At 37.9% G+C, this 19,127-nt stretch overlaps 1 protein-coding gene across 1 annotated transcript in view; it reads right to left on the bottom strand.

The window, feature by feature from the left end:
* Positions 1-512: 512 nt before the first annotated feature.
* Positions 513-19,127, bottom strand: part of MGAM2 (maltase-glucoamylase 2 (putative)) — a 95,017-nt gene continuing 76,402 nt past the window's right edge. Inside the window, exons 42-48 of the mRNA XM_053608733.1 lie at positions 19,031-19,115; positions 18,256-18,312; positions 17,689-17,813; positions 16,459-16,547; positions 14,510-14,559; positions 10,851-11,024; positions 513-9,437 (exon numbers count right to left, since the gene is read on the bottom strand). Coding sequence (XP_053464708.1) covers positions 5,535-9,437; positions 10,851-11,024; positions 14,510-14,559; positions 16,459-16,547; positions 17,689-17,813; positions 18,256-18,312; positions 19,031-19,115 — 4,483 coding nt within the window. The 3' untranslated portion in view covers positions 513-5,534. The remainder of the gene's footprint in view (positions 9,438-10,850; positions 11,025-14,509; positions 14,560-16,458; positions 16,548-17,688; positions 17,814-18,255; positions 18,313-19,030; positions 19,116-19,127) is intronic.

Here is a 19,127-nt window from a genome sequence, read left to right as displayed (position 1 = left end):
CACACACACACACACACCCAGCTTTCCTGAGGTATAATTGACAAACAAAAATTGTGTTTATTCAACACCATGTGTTGTGATAAGTGGGAGAATATAGACAATTATAGATTTTTGCTGCAGTAGGCATGTTCCTAGAGAAGAAAGTAAGGCTCAGAGAGATTAGAAAAATTGCTCCAGGTCACATTAAGTAGATAGGGATGAAATCAAGATTCCAAGCCAGGACTTGTCCGGCTCTTGTTGATTTTATTTTATTTTTTCTTCAGGAGATAGGATGCTGAAGCAGGTAATAGGAAGTGAATAAGAAGGCTAAGAAAAAAATAAAAATAAATAAATAAGTAAAAATTAAGAAAAAAAAAATGGTCAAACCCTACCATGTTTTTAAAAACTCTGTTGCACTGAGAAAGTCACTGGACATTTTGACATCTTTCTAGACATCTCTTCCCTTTTGTCTCTGAAACAAGGGCCTAAAGGCTCCTTCCCTCTGTACCCCACAGCAGGGGTACAGCAAATAAATCATTTATGGGAAATCCTTTGCAAATTATGAGTTATGATGCAAATATAAAGAGTTATTGTGTAACAAGTCCCATAGATCCTATAGACCCTTTTACTCCCTGTCCTGAGCTAAACTTTTCTCAATCCTCAATTAAAGAACTTCCAAAGCCACCTTCTCTAAAGGTCTTAGAGATTGGCTAAAGTGAGAAAACCTCAAAGTTCATGAGGGGCCCAGATCTAACCCTAACTTGTTCTCAGTTTTTCTCTGAAATGAGTAGTTGATAAAATATTACAATGTTAAGGGTAATTATTCACTATCCACCATTCTAACAAGGTAACTGTGAAGTGAGATAGTACTATGCCTTTTCTCATTCTCTGGTTTATAATGTTTTTCTGAATCTTAGCCCCTCTCCCTCAATGTTGAGTTGAAATCCTTTTCTTACTCCTTATAACATTCTGGTTGTTTACCAGTCTTGAAGAGTTGGCGTAGTCTAAATCAGTATGCCAGCCTTACTTCCATGTCAACTTTTCTCTTTCCCTCAATGGCTTCCTCTAGCTTTGGGAAAGGATATTGCAATCTGCTTTCACATTTCTGCCTTCTCCTCCTCTCCCTTGGCTGTTTTGGGGTCTTCTCTGTGGTCAGATGGGCATTAGAGAAAAAGGCAATGTATCTCATGGGATTGATGCTATGGCTATGGCAAGGCATTCATTGGTACCCTCGGTGTGACAGAGCCCTAGATTTTGTTTCTTCTTGTGGGCACTCTAGTGAGTTCTTCAGAGGCCTTTGTGAATCATCTAACATGGCATGAGATGCAATCTGCATGACCTATTTGATCTCTCCCCACTATACAGTTGGTTTCTATTCTTGGTGGTCCATCTGCAACCTCTCATCCTCTATCCCTTAGACAAGCATCTTCATGACAACTCTGTCCCAGCCATCTCCTACCTCATGTCCCTGGGGAGCTTCAGCTTCTTGCCTGTCAATCCCCCAGGTTGCACCACTGCTACTCTGGCTCCATATCACCACCGTAGGGTCTCCAATCCCTGCCAACCTTGGAATTCTCCAAGAAAGACCTTGGCCCCAATCTCTGTGATTTCATTGACTTCCACACTCTGGGAGATATATTAAGAGGTTTCTGTGAGCTTTGTTCATGCTCCTTGCTCCACTGTGTTACCTGGCAGGCTAAGAGTTTGTACAGCTCAGCAAGTGCTCATCTGGGAGTGAGATGCTAGTCAGAGCTTCTAACAGATACTGCCAGTCTCCATGAGCAGTCCTAGCCTTCTGCAGTGCCCGTCATACAAAGGACCCTCCACCCCCATGGGAGAGGGGGTGTGAAAAGCAAAGCATTCTCTACCCCTATAAATTCCTTTGCTGAAATGAACATTCTTCCAACTCTCATATGAAAGTCTAATCTCAGATACACTGAAGTTTAGTGGTGAAAACTGATAAACTTTAAACCTTTTCTCCCCTCACAATGTTCCTGCTATAGAAAGAGTAGCCTTTTTGTATCTTCTAATTATACTATGTAAAGTTGCACTATTTGTCCAACTTATTCTCCACCTGAAATGCTTTCCCAACTATTTTCTATGCCATAAGGCACATCCCAGCTTACCCTGTCCCTCAAAGCATTTCTAAGTACCCCAGCCTCCAGTGAATTTCCTGCTAATTCAAAACATCTTTCATATATACCCCTCATTGGAAAATTAATAATATGCTATGTGTGATGACTCTTAATTGGTTTGTAAATAGTGTTTTCATGATGATGCTTAGAATATCATATAAAATGAAATAGAAAAACTAGAAATTTCAGGTGTAAAAATAGTTATGTCCAGTGGTAATGGTGTGGATAGAAATGTCTCAAGTATCAGAAGAACCTCTGTAGATAAAACATGCAAGAGACTGTGACAAACTGGTCAACACACATAGGTGGTCGTCATAAGCAACTAGGCCTATAGTACTGATACGTACATGTGGTACATATCTGCTCTATGAAAATTAGGTCAACTTAAGGAGGTGGTCAATGTAGGGAGAAGGTCACCTATGGAGATTCTTCTGTATTTAGAACATGAGTCACAATACTTAGTTCAGAATTAATGTCATCCATATGGGTAGTCCCATGAGACCAGTTTCCAAGTCATTATGGGGCTTAGGTTTTCCCTAGATCTTATAAATCAGGCACAAGTTTTATCAGTGTTGCCATTGTCATATATGCATGTCAACACTGACCCCAGATTTTCTGAGCCTGGTTCCAGGAACACTCTTTGAGTATTGACTCTCAAGTTTTAATTCTCAAGTCTCTCCAAATAGATGAACTAAGTCCAGCCTTTTGTTGATTTTGTTTTTTCAGATTACTTCTTACATTTTCAAAATTTCATACTTTCACTCCATTTATATATCCAAGGGGATAGATTTCAGGAACTTTAGCACTCTGCTTGTTCAAGAAAGCTCATCTTGGGCGGTGACTGTGGCTCAAGGAGTAGGGCGCCGGTCCCATATGCCAGAGGTGGCGGGTTCAAACCCAGCCCCGGCCAAAAACCACAAAAAAAAAAAAAAGAAAGTTCATCTTTAGTGTTCTTTTTTTTTATTGTTGGGGATTCATTGAGGGTACAATAAGCCAGGTTACACTGATTGCAATTGTTAGGTCCCTCTTGCAATCATGTCTTGCCCCCATAAAGTGTGACATACACCAAGGCCCCAACATCTTTAGTGTTCTAATTCCAAGGTGTTTTAAGCAAAGCCTCTGGCCAACCCATCAGGGCTAGGGTGGTGGGCTGGCAGCAGGATTCAGTGGTGCCTAAGGACACAGAGCATTTTGTCCTATTTCGGAGTTTGTGGTGCTAGGAAGATGAAAGTACCAGTTTTTGCTCAGTAAGATACATGTGAGGAAGTCTATGACCAAGTCTACTGAACTACAAGTTTTGAGTTGGGAGGACAACTTAAGAGTCATATAGAAGGTGGACATAAAGTTCGTGTACAATTTAAAATAGTTGTAGTTATAACTTTAAATTGCACACGAACTTTATGTCCACCCTGTACACACTAGCATATGATCTATTAGCTTTGTTTAGAGGATGATGGCTTGTGAGCAGATTCCAAAAGTCAAATGCATCTGACTGAGAAATCTGTGTTCCTAATATGGATGGACATCATGAAATTGACCAAACAATGGGGCAGCTGTGGTGGCCAGTGAGAAAGCTAGGCAGATATGTTTGCAGAAGGCAGTAATCAGTCGCATGGAGCAAGTCACAGATGCTGGAGTACCTATGTGGTATACATCACCAGGATCTGAGAGAAGAAACAAGATAACATTGCCCAGTGGAAACTCTTTGGCCTCAGAACCCCTTTAAATTCAAAATTAAGGAGAGCAATGTGCTTTGACAATGTGAATTGTATCTGCTGATATTTACTGTGTTAGAAATTGGGTCATTTATAAAATATTTTCTAAATATTTATTTTTATTCATAAAAAATAACATATCCACTATGTGCTAACATAAATAATACATATTTTATGAAAAATAACTGACTTTCCAAAGCAAAAAAAAAAAAAAAACAAATCAGTAAGAATGGTGTTATTTTACGTTTTATAAATCTTTTTAATGTCTGGTTTAATAGAAGACAGCTAGATTCTTAGTTTCTATATTCCTCTATTGTGATACCACATGGAATAGAGTCTGTGAAAAATGCCACTGTATACTAATGAGAAAATGAGAGTTGAAAACCAGAACAATTTAGTATTATCATGAAAATAGATATGAACTTAAGTGCCCCCAAAAGATCAACTCACTGGACCCCTGAACTAAACTTTGAGAATATTGTTCCAGGGTTAAGCCTTCAACAGCACCCAACTGGATAGATTTGGTAATGGCCATGAATCTACCTCATGGAGGGCTGAATGACCTAAGAAAGTAGTAGGTCAAGGATAGATGGTGAATTTGGATATGAAAGACCAAGAGCATACTGAAAGCCCTAACACTCCAAACGAGAGTCTTGCCAGTAAAATAATAAAGGAAATACTGTTAGATAAAAAGAAAAAGCAAATAAGATTATGAGTTCTGATGCCAGGGCAGAGATCATGTCTTCTAAGCCATCTCTACAATCTCATCTCTGGATGATTTCTAGTTTATACTAGCATCACAGCCAATCACTCACGGTAACAGCAAGGGCCTGCACTGCCTCAGAATTAGGATTAATTCTAATTCTCTGGAAGCACTTTAATGTCTATAAATAGTAGTACTAGTAAGGGTGTAGGTAGTACCTATGGGAATAATGGCTGCAAAGTTTTAGAATTTATGTTTTTAGCATCTATAATCATATTTTATTTTGTATGATAGTAAAAATAACAAGTATTATTTCTAATTTAATTATTTTAGTGTCTGAAGTAAAGGTATATACAAAATCTTCAATGGTAGCAAAATCTATATTTGTAGCTAGAGCTAGGATCTCTTCAAAAGCAATAACGCTTTCAGTATGTGTAATAGTAAATGACTATGTTGGTAGTCATGGTATTTTAAAAAGTTCACAGGAAAATAAAGTGCAGTTGTTAGCATTACTAATTAAATACTGTACTGTAATACTTGTTACAGAGGTCATTTGAATGCCAGGAGTACATCCAGTGGTCTTGGTTATGGTATTATGTCTTATAACCCAAGAAACAAGTTGGTGTATTTCAAAATAACAACATCTAAAGAAATAGTATTTACCGGGCTTAACATGGTGTTGTCAAACATACCAAGATAACTTCTGACATCTGTAGCAAGTACATATAAATTGTCTATAAATGATGGGGTTAGAGGAAAATCATAATTTAATGAACAATAGTACTTATTCTGGCTACGAAATATCCACAGTTTATAAAGGATGCATCCCTAACCATATCTTCAGTGCCTACAGTTCTTGGAGTAGCCATCTCGTGTGGCTAGAGGAATAATATTTGTGAAAACTTAGGTAGCGTAAGATAGAACATCTGTTAACTGATATTCCAATCTGTAATAGTTGTCTTAAAGAGTTATCTGAGGCAATTATCTTGCCTTGAATGGTAATCATGGAACTAGAGTAGAATTTAAGGCAGCATAAACAGATGCAGTGGTAGAAGTATCTGCTGTCGCTCCACCAGGGGTTGTGTTATTTAAAGCATGTGTGGTATCATTCATAATGTCTGTAGTAGCACTGGGTGCTGTTGTGATATTTGGAATAGAAATGTGTGTAGTGTTATCCGTAACACTGCTGGAGTTATCTGCATCAGTAACATGTACTGAATGTCTGGTAGTGTTTATAGTATTGGTGGTGGGAACAGCTGTGGTACTCGGGATGTAAGTATCTGTATGGACTGCATTAGAAGTTACAATTGATTTTGTAGTTTTTGTGTTGAAAAAATGTGCAGCTATCGTGGTAGTATATGCTGTAATGGCATCTCCAGTGACTTCTGTCGTAGATGTAATACTTGTGTTGATTGCACGTGAGGAAGTAGCAAAGTTTTGGGTACTAGCAATTATGGTGCTTGTAGAAGTAGGAGCAGCATTCACAACAGCAGCAGTTGTGAGACTAACATTAACCATAGTTAGGCCGTCCTTAGTAGAAGTACCTGCTACATCTGTAACAACCGGTATCGTGCTGGTGATATTTGTACTGGTGGAATCTGGTATAGTGGAATCTCCAGTAGCTGTGGAGGTGGTATTTAAATTATGGGTTGGACTATCTGAAGGATAAGCTGTGTTCGTATTTGTGGTAAGTGCAGTTGGAGATACATTACCTGTGGTGGTATCAGCAGGGGTACCTGCAGGAGGTGGGGTTGAAATGACTTGAGTCTCCACAGAAGTAGCCTTTGTACCCTGTGTAATCACATTGACTGTGGTGACTCCTGTAGTTATATTTTCATTCCCTAAAGTGGTAATATTCACATTTGTAGTAATTGGATTCATACTAGTGGATGTCGTAGCAAGAGCATTTGTAGAAAAAGGAGTAGTCTTTATAGAAATACTATTACTAGTGATGTCCCCACCAGTCATTGTAGGTGAAAGAGGATTTGTTACGGAACCATCATTGCTAGTGCCAGAGACAACAGTATTTGTAGAAATATTTGCATTAGTACTTCCAGATGAATTAGTAATAGAAGAAAAACTATTGCTAGTAGAATGAGTATCAGTATTTTTAAGAGAAGGAGCAGTTGTAATTTGAACAGTATTAGTGCTAATATCATCATTACTTGTAAGAGAGGAAGTGGTAATAAAAGAAACATTAGTACTAGTGCTGGTGTAAGTATTCTTTGTTGAAGGAGGAGGAGTTATATTAGAAATAGGGGTACCAGGACTTGGTAGAGAAGAGGTAGTGTTAATATCAGTAGTACTAATTCTAGTGCCAGTAATACTTGTCAGAAAAGAAGTGGTTGAAATAGAGGCAGTAATACTTTCAGGGGATGGTACAGTTGTATTAGGAATAGCAGTAGGAGAAAGTGTGGCTGTAGGATAAACAGTAGCACCAGTGTTAGCACTGCTATTGTTTATTGAGAGAGGAGTAGTTGCATCAGGAACAGTAGTACTAGTTGTGCCATCAGTCTTGCTTGTTGGGGAAAGAGTGTCTGGGACAGGAGTTACAGCACTAGTGCTACCAATACCAGAACTTGTAGAGGAAGTAGTAGTTACATCAGGAACAGTAGCGCTGATTGTAACATCAGTCTTGCTTGTTGGGTAAGGAGAAGCTGGGACAGGAGTCTCAGAACTAGTGCTATCAGTACCAGAACTTGTAGAGGAAGTAGTAGTTACATCAGGAACAGTAGCACTGATTGTAACATCAGTCTTGCTTGTTGGGGAAAGAGTGTCTGGGACAGGAGTGGCAGCACTAGTGCTACCAATACCAGAACTTGTAGAGGAAGTAGTAGTTACATCAGGAACAGTAGCACTGATTGTAACATCAGTCTTGCTTGTTGGGGAAAGAGTGTCTGGGACAGGAGTGGCAGCACTAGTGCTACCAATACCAGAACTTGTAGAGGAAGTAGTAGTTACATCAGGAACAGTAGCACTGATTGTAACATCAGTCTTGCTTGTTGGGGAAGGAGTAGCTGGGACAGAAGTCTCAGAACTAGTGCTATCAGTACCAGAACTTGTAGAGGAAGTAGTAGTTACATCAGGAACAGTAGCACTGATTGTAACATCAGTCTTGCTTGCTGGGGAAAGAGTGTCTGGGACAGGAGTGGCAGCACTAGTGCTACCAATACCAGAACTTGTAGAGGAAGTAGTAGTTACATCAGGAACAGTAGCACTGATTGTAACATCAGTCTTGCTTGTTGGGGAAGGAGTGGCTGGGACAGGAGTGGCAGCACTGGTGCTATCAGTACCAGAACTTGTAGAGGAAGTAGTAGTTACATCAGGAACAGTAGCACTGATTGTAACATCAGTCTTGCTTGCTGGGGAAAGAGTGTCTGGGACAGGAGTGGCAGCACTGGTGCTACCAATACCAGAACTTGTAGAGGAAGTAGTAGTTACATCAGGAACAGTAGCACTGATTGTAACATCAGTCTTGCTTGCTGGGGAAAGAGTGTCTGGGACAGGAGTGGCAGCACTGGTGCTACCAGTACCAGAACTTGTAGAGGAAGTAGTAGTTACATCAGGAACAGTAGCACTGATTGTAACATCAGTCTTGCTTGCTGGGGAAAGAGTGTCTGGGACAGGAGTGGCAGCACTGGTGCTACCAATACCAGAACTTGTAGAGGAAGTAGTAGTTACATCAGGAACAGTAGCACTGATTGTAACATCAGTCTTGCTTGCTGGGGAAAGAGTGTCTGGGACAGGAGTGGCAGCACTGGTGCTACCAGTACCAGAACTTGTAGAGGAAGTAGTAGTTACATCAGGAACAGTAGCACTGATTGTAACATCAGTCTTGCTTGCTGGGGAAAGAGTGTCTGGGACAGGAGTGGCAGCACTGGTGCTACCAATACCAGAACTTGTAGAGGAAGTAGTAGTTACATCAGGAACAGTAGCACTGATTGTAACATCAGTCTTGCTTGTTGGGGAAGGAGTGGTTGGGACAGGAGTGGCAGCACTGGTGCTATCAGTACCAGAACTTGTAGAGACAGTAGTTACATCAGGAACAGTAGCACTGATTGTAATGTCAGTCTTATTTGTTGGGGAAGGAGTGGCTGGGACAGGAATCATAGCACTAATGCTACCAGTACCAGAGAAAGTAGTAGTTACACCAGGGAGAGCAGAAGTGATTATAATGTCAGTAGTACTTGTTGGGGAAGGAGTGGCTGAGACAGGAGTGGCAGTACTATTGCTACCAGTGCCAGTACTTGTAGAGAAGGTAGTTACCTCAGGATCAATAGCAGTGATTGTCACATCAGTAGGGCTTGTAGGGGAAGGAGTGGTTGCATCAAGAACAGTAGCACTAGTTGCAATGTCAGTAGTACTAGTTATAACACTAGTGGAACTTTTTGTGGAAGCAGTGGTTGTTTTCAGACTAGTTGCACTAGTGCTAGTAGTATTAGTACTTGTAGGGGAAGGAGTGGTTGCATCAGGAACAGTACTACTAGTGGCAATGTCAGTAGTCCTAGTTGTAATGTCAGTAGTACTAGTTGTAACAACAGTGGAACTTTTTGTGGAAGTTGTTTGGGGGAGAGTTATACTAGTGCTAGTAGTAGCAGTGCTTGTAGGGGAAGGAGTGGTTGCATCAGGAACAGTACTACTAGTTATACCATCAGTAGTACTCATTGGAGGAGTGGTTGTCCTAGGAGTAGTAGAACTAGTGGTGGAAGTAGTACTTGTAGTAGCAACACTAGTGATGGTGGTCTCAGGACTGGTAGCCTTCGGAGTAGCCAGAGAAGGATGAGGACTCATTGGGAAGGTGCTTGTCATAGCTGGAGTAGTAACTACAGGATCACCATGAATCCAAATAATCTCAGTTAACCTTTCCAGGCTGATAATCTTGTCAGTCAATTCAATAAATAGTGTCTGCCAGAAAAGAAAAGATAAAGCAGTTATTTTAGAACTTCTTAAATATCATATTTAAGTCTTTTGTTAAATTATGATTTAACAAAAATAATATATTCATTATTTTCCAAGAGAGCAATAGGCTATACACATTCCTTTTCCGGTCACACGGATTTCAGTCAGATACTGCGGAGAGACGCTCTGTGCGCCTGATCCCCATGCTTACAATGCCTTTCTTCCACTTCATTTAGTCAGAATCACATTATTCACAAATATTTACAGCTGTAATTAAAACCAATGTTTATTAAAATAGCTTTGCTTTGCCATTGGGTTTTAAGCTTCCTGGTGGCATGCTTGTTTTAACGTTTTCACCACCTCCAACACCCAGTATAGTGCCTGGCACAAAATAGGCATCTGATATGCTATAGAGTTTTACAAAAAGAAGATACTCAGGGATTTTCTACCAGTCTTAACTAGAAGAAATTACTTATAAAGAGTGGTTTTGAACCCAATAGTCTAAGAGAAACGTTTTAAAGTAAATACCACTGTGATAAAAATGTGTCAAATGGTTTATGAAGTGAGTGTATGATGCCCCATAACCATATCATTGTATACAGTTATGATTTAATAAAAAAAAAATAAAAAAAAATAAAGTAAATACCTAGAAGATCTTATAGAAAGGCTGTTCAGATGGGTCATTTGGTAAAATCCAAATACCATTAGGGCACAGTTTTCACCTTTTAGCAAACAGGAACTATAGCTATTCATCTTTGCCTTTCTGAGGCATCCCCTCCAGGTTACTGGATCCATATTTATGATGAGTTTTATGTTCTACAGTGGGGTACTATCCCCTTTGTGGTTGCCCTTAGTAACTTGTGCGTCATCTTCTATTTGTGCTTGTTCTGGCAGCTTCTAGTGGGCTTTGCTATTTATGTTACTCTGACTTGTTAACCTTTATCTTCTACCAAGATGGGATCTGCTCATTTAATGAGTACCACAGCTTACTTCCTTTTAACCTGTAAGGGTCAACAATTTCACCAGGGATGTAAATAACTGTGGGAAGGAGGGGGAAAGCTTTCAACAACTTTAGGAAACTGCTCTTTCCTTTCTTGTAGCCTTGTCAGCAGAAGTAATTAAGTTTTCTATGCTGCCCCAGGGACCAACCTATTATAACATGACACAACTTCCTTGGTAAACACAGAGACGTCCCCTCAGACTAGTGATTGTTGGTGCCTAGACTACCCTGGGGGGAGCGCTAATGTTATAAATTTTATACTAAAATTCAACATTTGCAACTTTTTAGGAACGTAACTGTTGCACATCTAATAAATGTAAATATAACAATGGTAATAATTTTAACTATTATCAAAACTATTGGTGATACTTTTTCAATATAATAAAACAAATGTATGGTAATATTCCTTTCAGACATACCTGTCTATAAGGGTCACTCTTGAAATTCATCTCCATAAATTGCTGGTTGTCATAGGTGAAACTGACTTGTCTCACATTAGTAGCGTTTATACCCCAGATTCTAATATATCCAACTTTTAATGGATTTGAGTCACTCAAATACTTGTTATGTATGGTCTGGATTTTCAAGATGTTCTATAAAAATTTATGAAGAGAAAAATACATAATAGATTGTTGATAGACCATGCTCCACATTAAAATATAAAGAAACCTCAAATTATTTTGGTTGTATTGATTTGCTATTTTTAAATTTATTGATACATAAAATTGTACATTGTTATGGGGTCTATATGATATCTTGGTACATGCATATAAGGCATAATGACTAAATCATAGTATTTAGGACATCCATTACTTCAAACACATAACATTATTTGGTGCTCAAAACATTCTAAATTTTCTCTTCTAGTTATTTTGAAATATACTATAAATAGTTGTTAATTATAGTCACCCTACTGTGCTATCAAGCACTAGAGCTTAGTTTTGCTATCTAAGTATATGTTTGTACGCATTAACCAACCTCTATTTGTACACCCCTATATCACCCTTCCCAGCCTTTGATAACCATCACTCTACTTTCTAAATATTTCATGAAGACATACTTCCTGAGTACTTACTTTAATAAATTTGATGATGCCAAAAATGGGTTCACATACCAGCATATGAAAATTATTTTACCTATATTATTAGTATCCTTACAATAATTCTGAAAAGAAAGTATCACTACCCCTGTATTACAGATGAGGATTCTGAGGCTCTGGGAGATACAGAGAGTAGCCCAAGGGCACATAGCTGGATGACACGGATGAGTTGGAGCCACCAGGGGCCCACGGCACAATACTGCATGGGTTAACACAGGGTGGACAAAGGTGTACTGCAAACAGTCTCAACACTAAGGAATATTTTGTAAGAAACATAGGAAGTTACCTAAATCGTAAACTGTTATGAATACAAGGGTTAGAATAACATGAGATAAAGCAAGAGGTGGTACACAATTAAGGGCTGAATGAAAATCTTAGTGAATATTTGTTACGTATGTGAAGAGAAAGAAAAGTTACTATGGAAACAGGTTCCTCCAGGGAAGACTTGGGAAGGATGTGGAAGACTCTGAAGTCCTGGAAGGATGCATAGGAGTTATCATGGTGATATGATTAGGAAAGGGAATGGGAGGACAGGGACACTCACTGAGTGGGCTACTGTCAGTGGTGCTGAGTAAATGGAGAAATGAGGCTGGCTAAGCATGTAAGATAAGATAATGAAGTTTCTATGCAATAAATTGAGGGGATGGCTGTAGTAGATTGAAGTCATGAACTCCTCTATTCTGATGACAGCCATAAAAAGAGAAGGAAATATGTTCAGTTGGCATTGTGAAGAATGAGTAAGACTTCTGTGGTAGACGGGCAGACAGGATCAAGGGAAAAATAAGAAAAGGGATATAACTTGAAGTAAATGGGTACACTAAAGCTAGTTTTTATTTATTTGGGAGAGCTCATTGTCAAATTTCCTAGAATTTTATAAACCAGCTGATAGCTTCCAATTGGTGTAGGTGGTGAGAATATTTACACTCCAGAAATCAGCTGCAAAGCAGCTGTCACCAGGCAGGACAGCACAGATAACAATTACTCCTAGGGAAAGTTAGAAGTTTTCTTTCAATATAGGCCCTTATTCTTAGAGAAGAATCCATCAAACATGGCAGAAATAGAAACCCATTGATCACTACTTTGGAATAATGGATGAATGGAATTTTAGAGTCAGAAGTTATTTAATGTTTTATAATTTGAATACAGATTAAACAGGTAATTTTTATAAGTTAAACAACTAGTTAGTAGTGAAAGTAAAAATAAAATAAAGAACTTCAGATCAATGTCTTCATTAAAAATAATATTTTGAGAAGAAAAAGATACATGTAAAGTCTTTAACTCAACTATTCTTAAATCAAGAACAGAATATACATGTTTCATTGGTATAAAAAGTATTGGTTTAAAAGTGGCAAATGCAGGATGAAGGCAGAATGACCTGATAATAATGACAATGAATATAATTGGAAGGTCTTAGTTGATCATGAGATTTATTTATATGTGCCAAACATATGATACCTGTTTTTAAAATAATACAGTGTAGCAACAGTAAAAACAATACAGAGTCTAGCTAAAAAGAGGTAGTAGGCAATATGGAAATCAATGCTTTCTGTCCTATAAAAATATAATGCAAACCATCCATATGATTTGAAATTTTCTAGTAGCCAAACTTTTTAAAAGAAAAAATAATTTCAAAACATATTTTATTTGACCCAATATATTTAAAATATTATTATAACATGTATTTAATATATGTTCAACACTCATGAGATATTTTACAATCTTTTTTCAAGCTAAGCTGTTGAAAATTTCAAGTTAGTCATATTTGGGGTATTCAAGAGCCACGTGTGGCTAGTGGCTATCATAGCAGATAGCACACCTCTAACATGCTCTTAATCTTGGGTGCCATGTTTTAAGAGAAATTTAGGTTTACTGGAGTCCAGAGTAACCAAATATAGAAGCCAGGATAAGCACAAAGCAGAAGAAATATAAAGTTAGCCTGGTGATATTCTAAGGAGAGAAAATGGAAGGAGTACATGAGAGACACCTTCCAATATTTGTAGCACTGTTATAGAAAACAGAAAATAGATTTGTGCTATATTATTCCTTAGATAAAGTCAGCAGGCAAAAACTGTAGAAGAGAAGATTCCAAATTTCCCAAAGAATAATCCCCTTCATATTCTAATTAGAATTGTATAGATTATCCATGGAATCATTTCATATGCAAGGTATGTTAACTATATTATTGTATCCAATTATTCACCCCTACCCATAGGCAGTTTTGCAATGCCCTACCTCTCTGGATGAGGCATTCTGCTCCTACTCTGCCTCTGAGCTTGGCCACGTGACTTGGCTTTGCTAATGGACAATTATCCAACTTGATGTAGATTTTTTTAAATACTCAGGCATTTCTACTTTTATTTTTGCCCTCTTCCATAACATGGAAAGGCTATGCTCAGATCTTCCCACAAGGCCATCTAAGATTATCTGAGAGTTATCTGACCCCCAAGATATATCAGTAAGTACAGCCAAAATTCTCCAAGTAGCTCAACAGACTCATGGCTGGGTGCTGACATAAGTGACAAGCCAACATCAGCCAAGAGCAACCCAGATCATCTGAACCCTGCAAACTTACGAGCAAAGTAAGTGTTCATTGTTACATGTCATTGAGGTTTTGAGGTTGTCTATAAAGCAGCATTACTGTGTAACAGATACCTTTTATTGGCCATAACATTTCCTTTTTTGAAAAAAAAAAAAGATATATATTTAAGGCCCCCTTTTTTCCCCAGCATTATATGGATTCTGACTTTTTATAGAGTTACGGCTTATGGGATAATTACCAAAATAAGACATTTCTTACTTATTTTATTTTCAACAGACCTGGATTATAAAAGAAAAGGCAAGAAGGACCTCGTATTAATATGTGAGATATTGTATTTGTATAGTTAACTGATAATGTTTACTCTGTAGCTAACTGGAAAAGGATTCGTAAAATTCAGTAAAAGAATTCTACCTGTAAAAAAAAAAAAAAAAGAATTTTACCTGTGATGCTGTAAAGTTTGCCAAGAAATAATTTCCATTTTCATAGGTATCTGCACAGAAGAAAAAGAGAAGAATAAGCAACTATTCACTGCTTCAAGTGTAGCAAATAATCTCGTGTGCAATCAGAAAAGTTATCATGTGTGACACTAATAATCATCACCCTCTGAAGAGCAGTAAAATTAGTGGTGGAGGAAGGGAAGTTTACAATAAATAAATGTTTAGTAAATGCATGAAAACATTCAGTTTGGAGATTAATTATAGAAAGTAACATGAATTATATCCTCTCAACATATTATGATAGTCATCACTGTGATTACAAGGAGTATATAACGACATCTAGACATATTTCTATTATTATGTTCAGTAAAAATAAATAGGATTCAAAAATTAAATATGTAGTATGTTTTTAGCTATATAAAACATTAAACATTTTCCTTTTTTTCAGTTTTTTTTTTTTTTAAGACAGAGTTTCACCGTGTTCACCCTTGGTAGAATGCCGTGGCAACACAGCTCACAGCAACCTCAAACTCTTGGGCTTAAGCGATTCTTTTGCCTCAGGCTTCCAAGTAGCTGGGACTACAGTGCCCGCCACAACACCTAGCTCTTTTTTTCTTGCAGTTGTCATTGTTGCTTAGCTGGCCCAGGCTGGGTTTGAACCCACCAGCCTCGGTGTATGTAGCCATCGCCGTAACCCCTGTGTTATGGGCACTGAGCCCAGCATTTTCTTAAGTAATATAAAAGCAAAGGTAATACAAAAAACTATTAAAAGTGGTTGGTTTTTTCTAATTTTCTTTCTGTCTTTCTTTGAGACAGAGCCCTAGGTAGAATGCCCTGACATCACAGCTCACAGCAACCTCAAACTCTTGGTCTTAAGCAATTTTCTTGCCTCAGCCTTCCAAGTAGCTGGGACTACAGGCCCCCACTACAATGCCTGGCTATATTTTGGTTATAGTTGTCGTTGTTGTTTGGCAGGCCAGGGCTGGATTTGAACCTTCCAGCTCTGGTGTATGTGGCTGGCTTCTTAGCCACTTGAGCTACAGATGCAAAGCCATTTTTTTTTGTAATTTTCTATCTTTAAAATGTTTTATTTATTTATTTTTGTATTAAATGATAGCTGAGTATAATAATGCAATCATGAGGTACAATAAAGAGAATACTTATCTGTTAATGAGAATTTTTACCCTTATCAGGAAGAAAACTGAGACGAAGAAAACGTTCAGAATTGCTAGCAGTGAAAAACAACCTATAATTTCCAAAAAAGTGGTATGTTGCAAGATTACAATATTCCTGTCCACAATAAAAGCGTTGAAGAATGAAAGGCAGTTGGTAACACTGGGTTAGAATTTCTATAGGAATGTCCGGGAAAGAGGCTGTTCTGATACAATGACAAATCCCACTTATCTGTGGTAGAACTAGCATATTCTACCTCTACTGGGCAAAGAAAGCATCCAAAGTAATATTTTGTTGATATATTTATCCTTTTGACAATGCATAATTCTCAATTTATGAGTCATCAAGAAATTTTTTAGGCTCTAAATTGTCTCCTGAGTGGTCCTACTTCTGAGAAAGAGGATGCCTGGTTCAGATGGCCAGTCTAAATAATAGAGACATGTCTGCCAGTGGACCCCTGAGAACAAATTAACTAACATCCTCATATCTGCCTTCACTTTTTTAAAAATCAGAGTGATAGAATTATACAGAGATAGATCATAAATTCATAGTATCAGGTTCCTAAACCTACAACGCTGGGGACCATACCTGGTCTATAGTAGTTATAATATATTATAATATATTAATCTATGAGCAGGGAAAGAAATTCTCCAAACTCTATTGCCTTATTAACAGTAGCAGAAACAAGAGACAGGTTTCCAGTTCCCACAAATTACATGCTGATCCCTATGGTATGGTTTTTCTGAATGATACACAGGAATCCTGGGAAGTTCACTCACCAATGCTTTGTCCATCGTCCCAGAACAGCTGGCCTTCAGCTTCCCCATTGTCATCCAAAGCAACAGTCAATCCCATAAATTTTTGACGACTATAAAAAAATAAGTCATTTTTCGCTAGGCTATAGGTTGTAAGATGAAGAACAGCTGTTGTTGGAAATACTACTTGTCCAGATATAAAGTAATACAATGAACATGCACATAAAGTTCTAAAAATAGGTCAAAGGGATAAAATTTAAGATACTTAAAAAGTTATTGGAAAAATATTTAAAATTTAATGAAATATTTGGTTTAATTTCAACTTTCAAAAGCCAAACATACTTTATACATATATACATAAGTAATATAATGAAATATTAATTCCTCAGGAAGAGAATATCTCAAAAAAGAACGTTCAGCTTTCAGGATGCTACGGAATAAAATCCAAAGTACTGAGCTTGCCATTTATAACCCTCTCTGATCTGATCCTAATCTGTTTGTATTTTCATTTATTTTATTTCCTCTCCTAGCTGTGCTCCAGTTAAACAAAGTCATTTACTATCTCCCAAACCAAACTCAGTTTTTACCTACCAGAACCTCTTTCTCCCTTGTCTTCAGATATTCAAATCCTATTATGCAAGACCTAGCTGAAAGCTCTTTTTCAAACATAAACATGCTTTACATGTACAGTTGAAAGTTACTTTATTTCTTATTGAGTTGTTATTGTGTTTATGTGCTTACCTCAATAGGACATATTCTAGTTAGTGAGTGATTTTATATATCTATACACACGTGCAAAAATATATATGTTCATATACACACACATTAAATATATATGTGTATGTATGTATATGCAATGTATGGTATATACATTTATTAAAAATAAATTATCTCCTTGGGTTGAGCAAAGTAGACCTGAGAATGAGCCCTAAATCTCTGGGTAGCCATCCCAAGTCAAAGAGTCCATTAATATTCCCTATTTTATTTTAATAACGTAAAAAGAAAAACATGTTTCTGCCCTTAAAAATAAAATTGCCTTTGACATAGCACTGCGGATGAATTCACTCCCCTAGACTGAATTCACGAACTCATACTCCTTCAGATCCCACTCAGAAGGCACTCACAGAATCCAACCAACAAAACGTATCTACAATTTGATTCGGTGTCCTCAGAGCCCTGGTAAAAGTGGCATAGGCACTTGCAAGGCCACAGTATTATCAGGTGAGGCTGTTGAGTATGGCCTGTCCTCCTTACCTGGAGTGAGTGTTCTCTGCAGGCTCTTGCCAAGGCAAGATGTGGCCTCCCCTGAGGTGAAGGTTGATATGGTCGAGGGGAGCCTCCAGGGTTCTCCACTCACCTGAAGATTTGATGCCAGATGCCTACAAGGGAGAATGTAGGCCAAAATGGATGGGAGATACAGAGAACACTTGTGTGCTTGTTTTATTACTAGTCCTTCCTTTCCAAGGAAGCATGTTAGAAATTCAGCAAAACTCTGTAAACCTAAGGGAAAAATTTCTGATTTTTTCATTGTTGCTTAAGACTGAAAATCTAGTCTTTTCTCTTTATCTCCAGAAAAAGTAAGAGGTGGCAGCAAGGGGTGGGAAGGAGGGATATGGCAGAGCATCAGTATGATTGAGGTGCTCAGATTCGTATCTATTTATGTCTTGATGCAACTTCCATTTAGACAAAACTTGCTAAGACTGAAAAGGTTGGAAATGATTGCCTTAAAAAATATATGCTAGGAAGTTAGAAGAAGGCCCTCTTCACCTTTCTGGCCTGCAAAGACTAATCTGGTTGTTCACAAAATATTTTAGCTCTTACCGTGCTATAGTCATACCAAAGAGCTCTGGGAAAATAAGCCTGGATCTCAAAGGTGTTCTGAAACATAAAATCAACATGTCATTATGAATATTTCAATAAGGAAATAATTTTAATTTTTTTTTTCCTGAGACAGGGTCTGTCTCGTTGTCTGGGCTGGAGTACAGCAGTGTCACCACAGCTCCCTACAACCTCAAACTCCTTGGTTGAAGTCATCCTCCTGCCTCAGCCTCCCAAGTAATAGGGACACAGGTGTATACCACCATACTTGGCAAATTTTTTCAAAAGATTTTGTACAGATGGGGTTTCACTGTTACCCCAGCTGGGTCTCAAACTCTTGGCTTCAAGTAATCCTCTCTCCTCAGACTCCAAAAGTGGTGAGATTGAGCCATGGGAGGTGGCACATGGGCCTAATGTTAATTTTTAAAACACTTTCTGGAGAATTAAGATTAAAAAATTGGAATTTTACTAATGATTTTAAGAATTTGAGAGATTTTATTAAGAAAGATCCTGGAAACTTCTTCCTCAAATACCCAGAAAAAATAAATTTTTAAAAGTATAATTTGTAAAAGGGTACACAAAGTGGCAAAAATCTAAAATGGGAACTCAGTTTTGTGAACTTTTTCATTAACAGCAACCTAGAAAAAAAAAGATAAAAATCTCCTTCCCTTGCCTAAAAATAGGGAGCCGGACAAGACAAGGTGATGTTTAAAATGCTTTTCTTGTGATTTTTAGATTACGTGATTGCAGGGTTTCTGATCTATGATGAAAAACTCACACTTTCCAGCACAGGGCTGATTAGGATGGCAGGGCCCAGCAGGAACTGACAGTCTATATCCCACGTTGTGCTGTCATCTGTAAACCTTAAAAAATAA

The sequence above is a fragment of the Nycticebus coucang genome, chromosome 11 (assembly GCF_027406575.1).
Source record: "Nycticebus coucang isolate mNycCou1 chromosome 11, mNycCou1.pri, whole genome shotgun sequence".
NCBI classification, from domain to species: domain Eukaryota; kingdom Metazoa; phylum Chordata; class Mammalia; order Primates; family Lorisidae; genus Nycticebus; species Nycticebus coucang.
The sequence above is the reverse complement of the archived record's forward strand: the minus strand, read 5'-3'. Positions and strand labels throughout refer to the sequence as shown.